At 39.4% G+C, this 15,950-nt stretch overlaps 1 protein-coding gene across 2 annotated transcripts in view; it reads left to right on the top strand.

Moving 5' to 3' along the window:
* Nucleotides 1-15,950, top strand: part of NUDCD1 (NudC domain containing 1) — an 87,751-nt gene that overhangs the window by 5,533 nt on the left and 66,268 nt on the right. For both annotated transcript variants that reach the window (XM_023545947.2, XM_003408438.4), the window contains exon 2: nt 10,873-11,027. In XM_023545947.2, the coding sequence (XP_023401715.1) occupies nt 10,873-11,027 (155 nt within the window). The remainder of the gene's footprint in view (nt 1-10,872; nt 11,028-15,950) is intronic.

Below are 15,950 nucleotides of genomic sequence, written 5' to 3'. Positions count from 1 at the left end.
TTTACAACTCTGTGTTTTGTTTTGTGCATCATACAATTGGTAAGTCTGCCTTTGTCTGGCAGCTCCGTTGAAACCTGTCCACTGTGGGTGACCCTGTTGGTATTTGAAATACTGGTGGCATAGCTTCCTCTGCCTTTCTCAAGCTTAAAGAACTGAAGAAAAATTCAAGCCTAGAGTTGCAGTATTGAAAAAAATTGAATAATGCAGGAAACATCAAAAGAACATGGAAGGATATACAGAGTTACTGTACCAAAAAGAATTGGTCAGCGTTCAACCAAGCGTATGATCAAGAACTGATGGTACTGAAGGAAGAAGTCCAAGCTGCACTGAAGGCTTTGGTGAAAAACAAGGCTTCAGGAATTGATGGAATACCAGTTGAGATATTTCAACAAACAAATGAAATGCCGGAAGTGTTCACTCATCCGTGCCAAGAAATTTGGAAGACAGCTCCCTGGGCATCCAACTGAAAGAGATCCATATGTGTGCCCATTCCAAAGAAAGATGATCCAATGGAATGAGGAAATTATTGAACAATATCATTAATACCACATGCACGTAAAATTATTCTAAAGATAATTAAAAAATGGTTGCAGCAGTATATCGACAGTGAACTATCAGAAATTCAAGCTGGATTCAGAAGAGGACGTGGAATGAAGGATATTACTGATGTCAGATGGATCTTGGCTGAAAGTTGAGAATATGAGAAAGATGTTTGCCTGTGTTATATTGATTATGCAATGGCATTTAACTGTGTGGATCATAACAAATTATGGATACAATTGTGAAGAATGGGAATTCTAGAACACTTAATTGTGCTCATGTGGAACTTGTACATGGAGCAAGAGGCAGTTGTTTGAACACAACAAAGGGGTACTGCATGGTTTAAAATCAGGAAAGGTGTGTGTTAGGGTTGTAGCTGGTGAAAATTTAGGCTGTAGTTAAGAGTTGAGGGAGGGATGAACCACGTAACTATGTTACATAGAGTTTACCATAAAACTCATATCTACTCTTATGGAGGAAAATATGGGAAATGTGTTACAGATCCTGAAAAGTGCTTCCAGAGGCATTGTATAAAAGAGTTTAGTGGGGGCAGCGCTCCAAACTCTCTGGCCTTGTCTCTGTTCCACATGTCCTGCTTCAGGACTTGTTATGCAAACTTGTACTCTTATTTTTTAACATCTTCATTTGCAAATAGCAAGCTCAGCAACTAGATGAAAAGAAGACAACTTCTAGAAAATACCTGGTAAAGTTAATGTTCTTTACCTCCGTCTCCCTTTTTTCTTACTAGAGTACTTTGCATACATAAGTATTAGAATGAACCATATTTAAGTCCTGTCAGAAGAGTTTTCTATGATCAATTTCACATGGTTTAACATAACAGTGTATTTTGAAAGGACAGGAAGCAGTAATGAATACCTTTGTTAGCACCTTTAGTACAGAGACCGTGCCTCTCAACCAACGCCAAGTACAGTATCTGGCACATAGTAGACTTGCTAAAAATATTTTGTGAATGAAAAAAACTAGGTTTCTGAGGTTGCGTATGTGTTTGGAAGGATTTTAGGTAACACTTAGGAAGATTCCCTTTTAGTCAAGTCCTAAGTTCTTTTTAAAAGACTAAGAAGGATCTTTCAGTAAAGCTCTTTTATTTTCAATGCAAGATAACATTAAATAATAAAATATCAACTGCACCAGTTTCTCAGACCTCTTTACGTTCCTCTTCTTCAACTGTCCCAGTGAGTCAGGCAGAGATTTGAGCTCCTCTGTCCTCAACCCCCTTTCTTAGTGGTTAACCCTCCATTAGACAGTGTTCCGCTGCTATTTATAAGGTTTTCACTGGCTAATGCTTTTCAGAAGTAGACTGCCAGGTCCTTTGTCCTAATCTCTCTTAGTCTGGAAGCTCACCTGAAACCTGTCCTCCATGGATGACCCTGCTGGTATCTGAATACTGGTGGCATAGTTTCCAGCATCACAGCAACATGTAAGCCCCCACAGTATGACAAACTGGCAGACACGTGGGGTTGTCTGTCATACGCCTACAAGGAAGACTGGTTAATACGACTGTTATTCAAATTGACACACCAACCACTAAGGCCAAAGATGAAGAAATACAAGATTTTTATCAGATGCTGCAGTCTGAAATTGATTGAATGTGCAGTCAGGATGCGTTGGCAATTACTAGTGATTGGAATGTGAAAGTTGGAAGCAAAGAAGAAGGATCAGTAGTTGGAAAATATGGCCTTGGTGATTGAAACAATGCTGGAGATCGAATGATAAAATTTTGCAAGACCAACGACTTCTTCATTGCAAATACCTTTTTTCACCAACATAAACGGCGACTATACATATGGACCTCGCCCGATGGAACACACATGAATCAAACTGACTACATCTGTGGAAAGAAACAATGGAAAAGCTCAATATCATCAGTCAGAACAAGGCCAGGGGCTGACTGTGGAACAGACCATCAATTGCTCATATGCAAGTTAAAGCTGAAACTGAAGAAAATCCGAGCAAGTCCACGAGAGCCAAAATACGACCTTGAATATATGCCACCTGAATTTAGAGACCGTCTCAAGAATAGATTTGATGCATTGAACACTAGTGACTGAAGACCAGACAAGTTGTGGAATGACATCAAGGGCATCATACATGAAGAAAGCAAGAGGTCGTTGAAAAGACAGGAAAGAAAGAAAAGACCAAGATGGATGTCAGAGGAGACTCTGAAACTTGCTCTTGAACGTCAAGCAACTAAAGCGAAAGGGAGAAATGATGAAGTAAAAGAATTGCACAGAAGATTTCAAAGGGTGGCTCAAGAAGACAGAGAATTACAATGACGTGTGCAAAGAGCTGGAGATAGAAAACCAAAAGGGAAGAGCACACTCGTCATTTCTCAAGCTGAAAGAACTGAGGAAGAAATTCAAGCCTTGAGTTGCCATAGTGAAGGATTCTCTGGGGAATATATTAAACGACACAGGAAGCATTGAAAGAAGATGGAAGGAATACACAGAGTCATTATTCCAAAAAGAATTAGCCAGTGTTCAACCATTTCAAGATCAGGAACTGATGGTACTAAAGGAAGAAGTCCCGGCTGCTCTAAAGGGATTGGTGGAAAACAAGGCTCCAGGAATTGATGGAATATCAATTGAGATGTTTCCACAAACAGATGCAGCGCTGGAGGTGCTTACTCGTCTATGCCAAGAAATATGGAAGACAGCTTCCTGGCCAGCTGACTGGAGGAGATCCATATTTACGCCTATTCCCAAGAAAGGTGATCCAACCAAATGAGGAAATTATGGAACATTATCATTAATATCGCATGCAAGCAAAATTTTGCTGAAGATCATTCGAAAACGGCTGCAGCAGTGTATCGACAGGGAACTGCCAAAAATTCAGGCTGGTTTCAGAAGAGGACATGGAACCAGGGATATCATTGCTGATGTCAGATGCATCCTGGCTGAAAGCAGCGAATACCAGAAGGATGTTTACCTGTGTTTCATTGACTGTGCAAAGGCATTCGACTGTGTGCATCATAACAAATTATGAATAATTTGAAAGAATGAGAATTCCAGAACACCTGATTGTGCTCATGAGAAACCTTTACATAGATCAAGAGGCAGTTGTTCGGACAGAACAAGGGGATACTGATTGGTTTAAAGTCAGGAAAGTTGCGCATCAGGTTGCATCATTTGACCATACCTATTCAATCTGTATGCTGAGCAAATTCGAGAAGCTGGACTATATGAAGAAGAATGGGGCGTCAGGATTGGAAGAAGACTCATTAACAACCTGCGTTATGCAGATGATACAACCTTGCTTGCTGAAAGTGAGGATGACTTGAAGCACTTACTAATGAAGATCAAAGACCACAGCCTTCAGTATGGATTGCACCTTAACATAAAGAAAACAAAAATCCTCACAATTGGACCAATAAGCAATATCATGATAAATAGAGAAAAGATCGAAGTTGTCAAGGATTTCATTTTACTTGGATCCACAATCAACAGCCATGGAAGCAGCAGTCAAGAGATCAAACAATGCATTGCATTTGGGTAAATCTGCCACACAGGACCTCTTTAAAGTGTTGAAAAGCAAAGACGTCACTTTGAAGACTAAGGTATGCCTGACCCAAGCCATGTTATTTTCAATTGCATCATGTGCATGTGAAAGCTGGACAATGAGTAAGGAAGACTGAAGAAGAATTGATGCCTTTGAATTGTGGTGTTGGCAAAGAATAATCGAATATACCATGGACTGCCAAAAGAACGAACAAATCAGTCTTGAAAGAAGTGCAACCAGAATGCTTCTTAGGAGCAGGGATGGCGAGACTGCACCGTACACACTTTGGACATGTTGTCAGGAGGAATCAGTCCTTGGAGAGGGACATCATGCTTGGCAAAGTAGAGGGCCAGTGGAAAGGAGGAAGACCCTCAACAAGGTGGATTGACACGGTGGCTACAATAATAAGCTCGAGCATAACTATGATTGTAAGGGTGGTGCAGGACCGGGCAGTGTTTTGTTCTGTTTTGCACAGGGTGTCTATGAGTCGGAACCAACTTGACAGCACCTAACAACAACAACAACCTTTGTCAAATTCTGGACACTGCTTTTCTCCTTTAAGTTGCTCTGCCTCCCCCTTTTGTACTCAAAATGATTGACATGGTAAAACAATTATAACTTTTCCTTTCTTGTTTGAAGCCAGAGAGAAAGCCTTTTTTTGTTCACTTAAACAGAGCTATTGCAAAATAGTAAGCGTGCAAAACACCTTATGTGCATTTATGTGTTCTGATAACATATACATATACATTATCTTGTGGGAATGCAACGTCCTAAGCCCTACTATGGAAACCCTGGTGGTGTAGTGGTTAAGTGCTACGGCTGCTAACCAAAGGATTGGCGGTTCAAATCCACCAGGCGCTCCTTGGAAACCCTATGGGGGCAGTTCTACTCTGTCCTGTAGGGTCGCTATGAGTCGGAATTGACTCGACGGCACTGGGTTTTTTCTGGGTAAGTCCTACTATATCGTGGTCTCCTAAGTAGAGTTTTCTAGATTCATTTGTTCAGAGGTAAGGCGTAATAAGGCAAATGGCTAAGAAGTCTCTGGCTGGTTCACCATTGCCCAGGAATCATTGGCACAAATATGAAGAAAGTAGGTTTGTTGTATCTGTTTGAATATTGGAGTCGTGGTGGTACAGTGGTAAAGAGGTTGGCTGCTAACCAAAAGGTTGGCAGTTTGAATCTACCAGCCACTCCTTGGAACCCCTATGGGGCAGTTCTGCTCTGCCCTGTAGGGTTGCTGTGAGTCGGAATTGACTCCACAGCCGTGGGCTTGTCCAAATATTACACGTTGCGTTATGATGTGACCATGTGTATTTCCTGCAGTGTATAATTTCATCCACACAGTGGTGCTAGAAAACCAAGAGTTGATCGTTGTTTTTCTCCTGAATAGTGGAGTGTGTAAAACTGCTCATTTATAAACACTTTCTGGAGTTATATTTTGACAATTTCAACTTCCATGAAATCCACTGTAAAATTACAATGATTTTACATTTAAAATGTCTTCAGACTTCAGTCATCCTTTACCTAGGACTGCGGCTTCCTAATGGATCTTCGTGGATTTTGCCCTGCTCTGCTTTACTCTGTTTCCATGGTATAAAATAGTCATAAGAATTATTTTATAAGTTTAAATCTGAGTTTTACCCTCCTGCTTAAAACTCTTAAATGGTTTCTTACTGCTTTATCAGCAAAGAAAATAAAAACAAGGCTTTTAATGACCCAACTCCTGCCCCATTCTCTTAGCCACATTTTTCTACAGCTTTTTCTTATACAATTCTCCTTACTCTGCATTTCAGCCAGACTGGCCTTGTTTTGGTTTCTTGAACATGAGTTTTTCTTCCTACTTTTGCCTGCTTTTCCTTCTGCCTGGAATAGGTAGGGGAGTTTAGGTATATTTCTTCTTAACTCTTCCTTATCCTTTGTATATTGGATGAAACTTTGAAAAGCTTTCCTTAATCCCTGTAAGTAGACCAGCTCCCTAAGTTATGTGTTCTCATGGTACCCATAGTTTTTCTTTATAGCACTTACCACAATTTTTAATTATATATTTGTGTGATTATTTGGCTAATGTCCATGTCCTCACTGGATTATAAGCACCAGGAAAGTATTTCTGTGTTCTTTGTTCACTGTTGTATCTTTGGTGCCTGTTGAAATATTTGTTGAATAAATGAATGAATATCAAGTCAGCCAGGACTTATGGAGGCAGGCAATGGAGGCAGGAACAGGGAATTCTCCTGGGAAAAGGAGAAAATAGTTGTGATCAGAATACAGTAAGGTGAGCTTTATATTAAGGCAAGGTATTGGTCCAGTGTGATTCACATATATATTTCCTGTTAGGGTAGAAATTAATTCTACTTCATGGCAGTCCTGACCTATGTTGTTGTTGTTAGGTGCCGTCGAGTCGGTTCCAACTCATAGTGACCCTGTGCACAACAGAACGAAACACTGCCCTGTCCTGAGCCATCCTTAAAATCGTTGTTATGCTTGAGCTCATTGTTGCAGCCACTGTGTCAGTCCACCTTGTTGAGGGTCTTCCTCTTTTCCGCTGACCCAGTACTCTGCCAAGCATGATGTCCTTCTCCAGGGACTGATTCCTCCTGACAACATGTCCAAAGTATGTACAGACGCAGTCTAGCCAGCCTTGCCTCTAAGGAGCATTCTTGCCGCACTTCTTCCAAGACAGATTTGTTCGTTCTTTTGGCAGTCCATGGTATATTCAATATTCTTCGCCAGCACCACAATTCAAAGGCTTCAAGCCTTCTTCGGTCTTCCTTATTCATTGTCCAGCTTTCACATGCATATGATGCGATTGAAAATACCATGGCTTGGGTCAGGCACACCTTAGTCTTCAAGGTGACATCTTTGCTCTTCAACACTTTGAAGAGGTCCTTTGTAGCAGATTTCCCCAATGCAGTGCATCTTTTGATTTCTTGACTGCTGCTTCCATGGCTGTTGATTGTGGATCTAAGTAAAATGAAATCCTTGACAACTTCAGTCTTTTCTCCATTTATCAGGATGTTGCTCATTGGTCCAGTTGTGAGGATTTTTGTTTTCTTTATGTTGAGTCTTAATCCATACTGAAGGCTGTGGTCTTTGATCTTCATTAATAAGTGCTTCCAGTCCTCTTCACTTTCAGCAAGCAAGGTTGTGTCATCTGCATAACGTAGGTTCTTAAGGAGTCTTCCACCAATCCTGATGCCCTGTTCTTCTTCCACCTTCTCGTATTATTCGTTCAGCATACAGATTAAAAGGAATGGTGAAAGAACACAACCCTGACGCATACCTTTCCTGACTTTAAACCAGTCAGTATTCCCTTGTTCTGTCCAAACAGCTGCCTCTTGATCTATGTTAAGGTTCCTCACGAGCACAATGAAGTGTTCTGGAATTCCCATTCTTCGCAGTGTTATCCATAGTTTGTTATGATCCACACAGTCGAATGCCTTTGCATGGTCAATAAAACACAGGTAAACATCATTCTGGTATTCTCTGCTTTTAGCCAGGATCCATCTGACACAGCAATAATATCCTTGGTTCCACATCCTCTTCTGAAACTGGCCTGAATTTCTGGCAGTTCCCTGTCGATATACTGCTGCAGCCGTTTTTGAATGATCTTCAGCAAAATTTTGCTTGCATGTGATATTAGTGATATTGTTCTATAATTTCCACATTTGGTTGGATCACCTTTCTTGGGAATAGGCATAAATATGGGTCTTTTCCAGTCAGCTGACCAGGAAGCTGTCTTCCATATTTCTTGGCATAGACGAGTGAGCACCTCCAGTGCTGCATCTGTTTGTGGAAACATCTCAATTGATATTCCATCAATTCCTGGAGCCTTGTTTTTCGCCAATGCCTTCAGAGCAGCTTGGACTTCTTCCTTCAGTACCATCGGTTCTTAATATACCACCTCGTGAAATGGTTGAATAGCGACTAATTCTTTTTGGTATAATGACTGTATTCCTTCCATCTTCTTTTGATGCTTCTTGTATCATTTAATATTTTCCCCATAGAATCCTTCACTATTGCAACTCGAGGCTTGAGTTTTTTCTTCAGTTCTTTCAGCTTGAGAAACGCCAAGTGTGTTCTTCCCTTTTGGTTTTTCATCTCCAGCACTTTGCACGTGTCAGTATAATACTTTTCTTGAGAGGCCCTTTGAAATCTTCTGTTCAATTCTTTTACTTCATCAGTTCTTCCTTTTGCTTTAGCTGCTCAATGCTCAAGAGCAAGTTTCAGAGTCTCCTCTGACATCCATCTTGGTCTTTTCTTTCTTTTCTGTCTTTTCAATGACCTCTTGCTTTCTTCATGTATGATGCCCTTGATGTCATTCCACAACTTGTCTGGTCTTCAGTCACTAGTGTTCAATGCATCAAATCTATTCTTGAGATGGTCTCTAAATTCATTTGGGATATATTCAAGGTCATATTTTGGCTCTCGTGGACTTGGTCTGATTTTCTTCAGTTTCAGCTTGAACTTGCATATGAGCAGTTGACGGTCATGTTCTGACTGATGATATTGAGCTTTTCCATTGTCTTTTTCCATAGATGTAGTCAATTTGATTCATGTGTGTTCCATCGGGCGAGGTCCATGTGTATAGTCGCCGTTTATGTTGGTGAAAGAAGGTATTTGCCATGAAGAAGTCGTTGGTCTTGCGAAATCCTATCTTTCGATCTCCAGCATTGTTTCTATCACCAAGGCCATATTTTCCAACTACTGATCCTTCTTCTTTGCTTCCAACTTTCACATTCTAATTGCCAGTAATTATCAATACATCTTGATTGCATGTTCGATCAATTTCAGACTGCAGCAGCTGATCAAAATCTTCTATTTCTTCAGCTCTGGCCCTAGTGGTTGATGCGTAAATTTGAATAATAGTTGTATTAACTTGTCTTCCTTTTAAAAAAAAAAATCAAAATCTTCTATTTCTTCAGCTCTGGCCCTAGTGGTTGATGCGTAAATTTGAATAATAGTTGTATTAACTTGTCTTCCTTTTAGGCGTATGGATATTATCCTATCACTGACAGCGTTGTACTTCACAATAGATCTTGAAATGAATGCAACACGATTCCTCTTCAAGTTGTCATTCCCAGCATAGTAGACTATATGATTGTCTGATTCAGAATGGCCAATACCAGTCCATTTCAGCTCACTAATGCCTAGGATATCGATGTTTATACGTTCCATTTTCATTTTTGATGATTTCCAGTTTTCCTAGATTCATACTTTGTACATTCCAGGTTCCGATTATTAATGGATATTTGCAGCTGTTTTTTCTCACTTTGAGTCTGTTGGTTTGTCATAGTGTGGGGGCTTGTGTTTTGCTGTGATGCTGGAAGCTATGCCACCGGTATTCAGATACTATCTGGGTCGCCCATAGAGGACAGGTTTCAGCTGAGCTTCCAGACTAAGACAGACTAGGAAGAAGGACCCAGCAGTCTACTTCTGAAAAGAATTAGCCAGTGAAAACCTTATGAATAGCAGTTCTGAGCTATAAGGGTTGCTATCTGAATGGAACCAAAACCAAACCAAACCCATTGCCATCAAGTCAATTTGAACTCATAGTGACCCCGTGGGTCAGAATAGAGCTGCCCCATAGAGTTTCCAAGGAGTGCCTCATGGATTCAAACTGCCGACCTTTTGGTTAGCAGCCATAGCTCTTAACCACTACACCACCAGGATTTCCTCTGAGTGGAAGGACAGGAAAAATAGAAGGCAGGGAACACATTTGGCAGATGAGAAGCAACTTGCTATAGTAGAAGGGGTACTGTTCTGTAAGTCAGACCAAACTACCAAACCCATTGCCACTGAGTCGATTTTATAGGACAGAACGGAACTGCCCTATAGGGTTTCCAAGACTGTAATCTTTATGGAAGCAGACTTCCACATCTTTCTACCTTGGACTGGCTGGTGGGTTCAAACAGCCAACCTTTCAGAGACCTTTCCTATTCTAGCTATGATATTACTTTGTTCTGTATCCTTGAGAAAGATGTGCTGTAACATTGGAGAAGTCACCATTTGGATTAACAAGACAATAAACCACATCCTCTGTTTCTTAATATGTGAGAAGAATGAATGAGATACGAAAAACCCGTTGAGTCGATTCCGACTTGTAGCAACCTTATAGGACAGAGTAGAACTGCCCCATAGAGTTCCCAAGGAGCGCCTGGTGGATTTGAACTGCCGACCTTTTGGTTAGCAGCTGAAACACTTAACCACTACGCCACCAGGGTTTCCAAGAATGAGATAGTAGAGGTAAAATTCTTAAGAAATACAAAAAGCCCCCAAACCCATTGCCATTGAGTTGATTCCGACCTGTAGTGACCCTGTAGGACGGAGCAGAACTGCCCCACAGGATTCCCAGGGAGCTCCTGGTGAATTTGAACTGCCAGCCTTTTGGTTAGTGGCTGTAGCACTTAACCACTATGCCATCAGGGCTTCCACTAAGAAGTATAAAGACCCTTTATAAAGTGGGCTTTATTTTTGCCCAGAAGAAAAGAAATCCTTCATTCTAAGAGTTATTGTGTTTATTCATAATTTTAGGGAAAGCTTAACTAAAAGGGAAAAGAAGGTTATGACCTGAAAAGTCCTATCTCCTATGGCCATTAGAGTTTAAGCTCTATAAGGGCAGACCCATATCAGTTTTACTCAGTTTATCCTCCACACAGTGCCTGCTAGGTACCCAGAAATGATTGTTGAGTGCGTGATAAAATGAATGCACTGAAGGCTTTTGTGTGTTGGCGTTCTGTGGTTTCTTTAGCCTTGTAGGTAATTCTGCAGAAACAACCTGAGGTAAAACTCTTGATGTTTATTTTTCTTACATTTCAGCTGTGGCAGAAGTAAAACTTCGAGATGATCAGTATACACTGGAACACATGCATGCTTTTGGGATGTATAATTACCTACACTGTGATTCCTGGCACCAAGACAGCGTCTACTACATTGATAACCTTGGAAGAATTATGAATTTAAAAGTGATGCTGGTAAGAAAAAATAGAGCAATAGAATTTTCCTGTAAAATTGATCTTTAATTTTTCCCTTTGAATCTGAGGTTCAGAGAGTTGAGTATACAGCTAGGATATGGAATGCTATCATTAGTCTATATTAAGGCTCTATTTTTGTTTAGTTTAATTTTAATTATTCCTTTTTTTTCCTGTTATTTACACTTAGTTTATTTTCCTCCACTTCCACTAATGGGCAACCACTGTAATGTGTTTTATGTCAGTAGTGATATAACTCTTCAGGTTGGCTTTTCCTGTGTGAGTCTTATTCCCAACTATGATAGTGGATTTGTCTATTTTTTCTTCTAATTTTTGCTTCGTGTGTTTTTAACTGTGTTAATTAGATGCAAACATTTAGGATTGTTTTGTCTGCCATAGTTGATCCTTTTAACATTATGAAATGTCCCTCTTTATCTCTGGGAATACTTTTTGTCTTGAAATATACTTTGCCTGATATAAATCTAGTCATACTGGCTTTTTAAAAAATTAGCGTTTGTTTTTTTCCATCCTTTTCCTTTCAGCCACCACTCAGTGATGTTATGTGTTTAGTGTGTTTCTCTTGTAAAGAGCATATATTTGGGTCTTGTTTTTAATCCAGTGTGACAATCTTTTGTCTTTTAATTGAAGGGCATAAATCATTTATCTTTAATGTAATTACTGATATCATTGGATTTATATTACCATCTTAATCTTCTCAATTTGTTCCATCTATTCCGTGTTCCTTTGTGTCTCAGTTCCTGCTTTTTTTTTTTTTTTAAGATTCCATTTAGTTTTCTTTTTTGACTTTTTATCTAAACTTGTTTATATTCTTTTTAAATATAAATGTGTAGATCGTAGCATCCATTCTTAATTTATCACGCCCTAATTTTAATTACTATTATACTACCTATCAGTATAAGAACCTTACCTTGTAAAATTTCTTTTATCTCCCCTCTTGGCTTTTGAGCTATTTTTTAAAATGTATTTCACTTCTTCATATATTGTAAACTCCACAATACATTGTTAATATTTGCTTTAAACAGTCAGTAGTCTGTTAATAGCATCCTAACTACTCTCTGCTCCTGCCAGACCTCTTCTACATTGTATCTACTGAGCATTCTGTCTAATTTGCCTGTCTAATCTTCCTCCTTTCTGCTTAAATTTCTTTAACATTTCCTTTTTGAAAAAATCCAAACTTTTTAATATGTAATTTTTAGAATAGGCAATACATTCATGTGCTGTATAATCAATTTGCATCGTGAGCTTATGAAGTCAGTATTTTTTAAAAAAATTCCTGTCTAGTATTTTGTAATGCAAACATTTCTCTTGCATTTTGAGCGTATTTCAATTTATATATTTATATTGTAATAGTGCTCCTCAGAAGGAGCCCTGGTGGTGCGATGGTTAAGCGCTTGGCTGCTAACTGAAAGGTTGGTGGTTCATAAAGACTGCTGCCTGGGAAAACAAATGGGGCAGTTATCTTCTGTCCTATGGGTCACCATGAGTTAGAATCGACACAACAACACACACACACACACACACACACACACACACTAAAGAAGGTATTGAGAGAAATCTCCTGAACCCCATCCTCTGCCTGTCCAGTGTCCAGTACTCATACTCTCTGCAGTTTATTTGTTCCTTTTTTCCTTCCAGAGGCTGTTTTTTCCTTTCATTCTTTCTTTTTTGGCAAGTGTATGAAGAAAATGACATATATTGTTAAAATACAAGCTTCATCTTGGCATATACAGTTTATAATGTCTCTCTTTCCAACCTTTTCTTTCATTTCTTTCCGTACTTGGACACTATAGTACAGCAATTCCAAAGTGTTGATGGCTCCTGACGCGTGCCCTGTACCCTGTTGCCTTTGGGCCTTTTCCCAGGTGATTAATTTAACCTGGAACGCACTCCCTCTTTCTGTCACTTCAGGCCCACTTAACCATTTCTTCATCTAGGATGTTTGCCTTGACATCTTTCTGCTCCCCCTCCAAAAAAGAAAAAACCAAACCTGTTGCAGTTGGGTCTTTTCCGACTCATAGCAACCCTATTCTATAGGACAGAGTAGAACTGCCCCATAGAGTTTCCAAGGAGCACTTGGTGGATTTGAACTGCAGACCTTTTGGTTAGCAGCTGTAGCTCTTAACTACTAGGCCACTTTTGTTCTTTGTTTGATTCTCAATTCTGTATGGGCTGTGAATTTTTTCTACATAGGGTTAGAGAGCACATATTTTATGCTTTGCTGACTAGATGTCAAACTACTCAGTTTTGCTTTTGTAGTGTGAAAGTAGCCGTAGATATAATACATAGACAAATGGTCATAACTGTGTTCCAATAAACTATTTACAAAAATTGATGATGTTGTTAGGCACCATTGAGCCTGTTCCGAATCATAGTGACCCTGTGTACAACAGAACGAAGCACTGCACAGTCCTGCGCCATCCTCACAATCGTTATGTTTGAGCCCAGTGTTGTGGCCACCTTGTCAGTCCATCTCATGGAGGGCCTTCCTCTTTTTCTCTGACCCTCTACCAAGCATGATGTCCTTCTCCAGGAACTGACCCCTCCTGATAACATGTCCAAAGTATGTGAGATGAAGTCTTGCCATCCTTGCTTCTACGGAGCATTCTGCCTATACTGCTTCCAAGACAGATTTGTCAGTTCTTCTGGCAGTCCCCGATATATATATTCAGTATTCATCACCAACACCATAATTCAAAGGCGTCAGTTCTTCTTCAGTCTTTCTTTTTCATTGCCCAGCTTTAGCATGCATATGAGGTGATTGAAACACCATGGCTTGGGTCAGGTGCCCTTTAGTCTTCAGGGTGACATCTTTGCATTTTAACACTTTAAAGTTTAACTTTAAAGTTCTCTTGCATCAGATTTACAAAACCTGATAGTGGGTTGGATTTGGCTCATGGGCTGTAGATTGTCAATCTCTGCTCTAGGCTACGTTTTTCTTAAATTTTAGCATCCAGCAGAAGGCTTGATCAGTATGTTTGTTGAATGGATAAGAGCTTGTTCTTACTCTCTGGAGTTAACCTTGCATTCTTGATAGGATCTTCCTCTTATTATCTCTTTTTCCTGGTAATGATAAATCTTTCTCCAGGTGGCTCCAAACACCTAAGCAAATCAGTGGGCAAATTCTTTTTCTTGCTGGAATAGAGGCAATTGGACCTGATCTTTCGTCCCCTTAAGTCTCAGTTTCTTTTTTGTTGTCGTTAAAAGGATGCACTACTTTAAATTACCATTTGATCCAAAGATGTGTATAAGCCAGCTAAAGTAATAGAACATACATGTTTATTTTTGGCTATGCTCTTTACTAAAATGGAACCCTGATGGCACAGTGTTTAAGAGCTAATCGAATGTTGTGCGGTTCGAATCCACCAGCGGCTCCTTGGAAACCCTTTGGGACAGGTCTACTCTGTCCTTCAGGGTCGCTATGAATCGAAATGGACTTGAAAGCGTTGGATTTTAGATTTATGCTCTTTTTGCTCTTACCAAATAGATTTTGATGTATACTGTGTGTGTGGATGAAAGTTTTCCTTTAATTAATCTTTATTATTTAATGAGGCTATTAACAGCATGTGTTGTACCGTAAAGTTTGCTAGTAAAATTTCTCTGACTCAGGAAAACAGAAGACATTATGGTAGATCTGAAATTTTTAGTTTTCGTAGTACCACGTTCATAATCTCATTTTGCTCACCCATGGATTATCTTGTGGCAAATGTGATGCGGTTCCAGTGCCCATTGTTAGGGAGAATATGTCATTAGTAGAAGGGGCACTGGGCATTTTAGTTAGACCTGCCAGGTAAGTTCATTTTAGCATGTTTATTATTGTAGGGCACTGTGACATACACTGTAGCACTTATCATATGTTATACGTTTTAGATGCCTAGATGAGTATATAGATCACTGTTTCATGGTAATATTTGAAAGCTGTCAAACAAGATACAGTGAACTCTCCATGTATCCTTGACTTTAGTTCCCTCATGTAAAATAAGAATATAATGATAACATTTTTGGAAAGTTAAAGTTCTGTGAAGATGCCTTGAAAAGTAGAAGGCTTTATGCTAGTATATAGAGATACTATTAGTATAAGCCTTGTCACCTTATGAAAGACAAATGCTGGCTGACCGTTGCCACACTTACCCCTTCTTTAAGAGCAGTTGAACTATACAAGAATAAATCATAGTTATACCAGCCAGCCTTTATTGAGTGCTGCATAGGCCATATCAAGAAATATTCTAAATGCTTTATATGTATTTACTATTCAATCTTCACAACAACCCTATGGGGCATATGGTATTATTATCTGCATTTCACAGATGAGGAAACTGAGGCACAGAGATGTTAGTAACTTATCTAAGTCAAACAGCTAGTAAGTGGTGATACCTGCACTTGAACTGGCCTAGTTCCAGAGTGCCACAATATCCTCCTGATTCACCTTGTTACTGGCTGATAGAGACAGACAACTTAGTAGGATAAAAAATGCTATGTAGTATTCTCCTAGCAGACCAAAGTACCATTTGGACCGAACACACATTTTTAAAAAATCAGCTTAAATTTTTATTCTGAGTGTTAAATGTTGTATCTTCCTTTAAGATTAAAATTAAACTGAGTTAGTTTATATTTGAAACTTTTGCTGTTATACAGCAAAAGGTATGGACTAAGTAGCATACAAACGAAGATTTATTTCCTCAGTGGTATGCTGATAAATGTTGAAAAACAAGCTCTCTAGGATTAAAAAAAAAGCCCTGATTTGTAGAATTTGCCAATTTCTATGGTTTAAATGCTCCCACCATGGTCATTTTGAAGAAACTACTTGCAAAATTCCTGCAAATTTAACTTTTGACTTTCACACGTGTATAGGAATTGGTTTTAGCACATCTCTTTGTTTGGTAAAAGTAAATAATACAAAGTCTGAGA

The sequence above is a fragment of the Loxodonta africana genome, chromosome 14 (assembly GCF_030014295.1).
Source record: "Loxodonta africana isolate mLoxAfr1 chromosome 14, mLoxAfr1.hap2, whole genome shotgun sequence".
Lineage (NCBI taxonomy): Eukaryota > Metazoa > Chordata > Mammalia > Proboscidea > Elephantidae > Loxodonta > Loxodonta africana.
The sequence above is the reverse complement of the archived record's forward strand: the minus strand, read 5'-3'. Positions and strand labels throughout refer to the sequence as shown.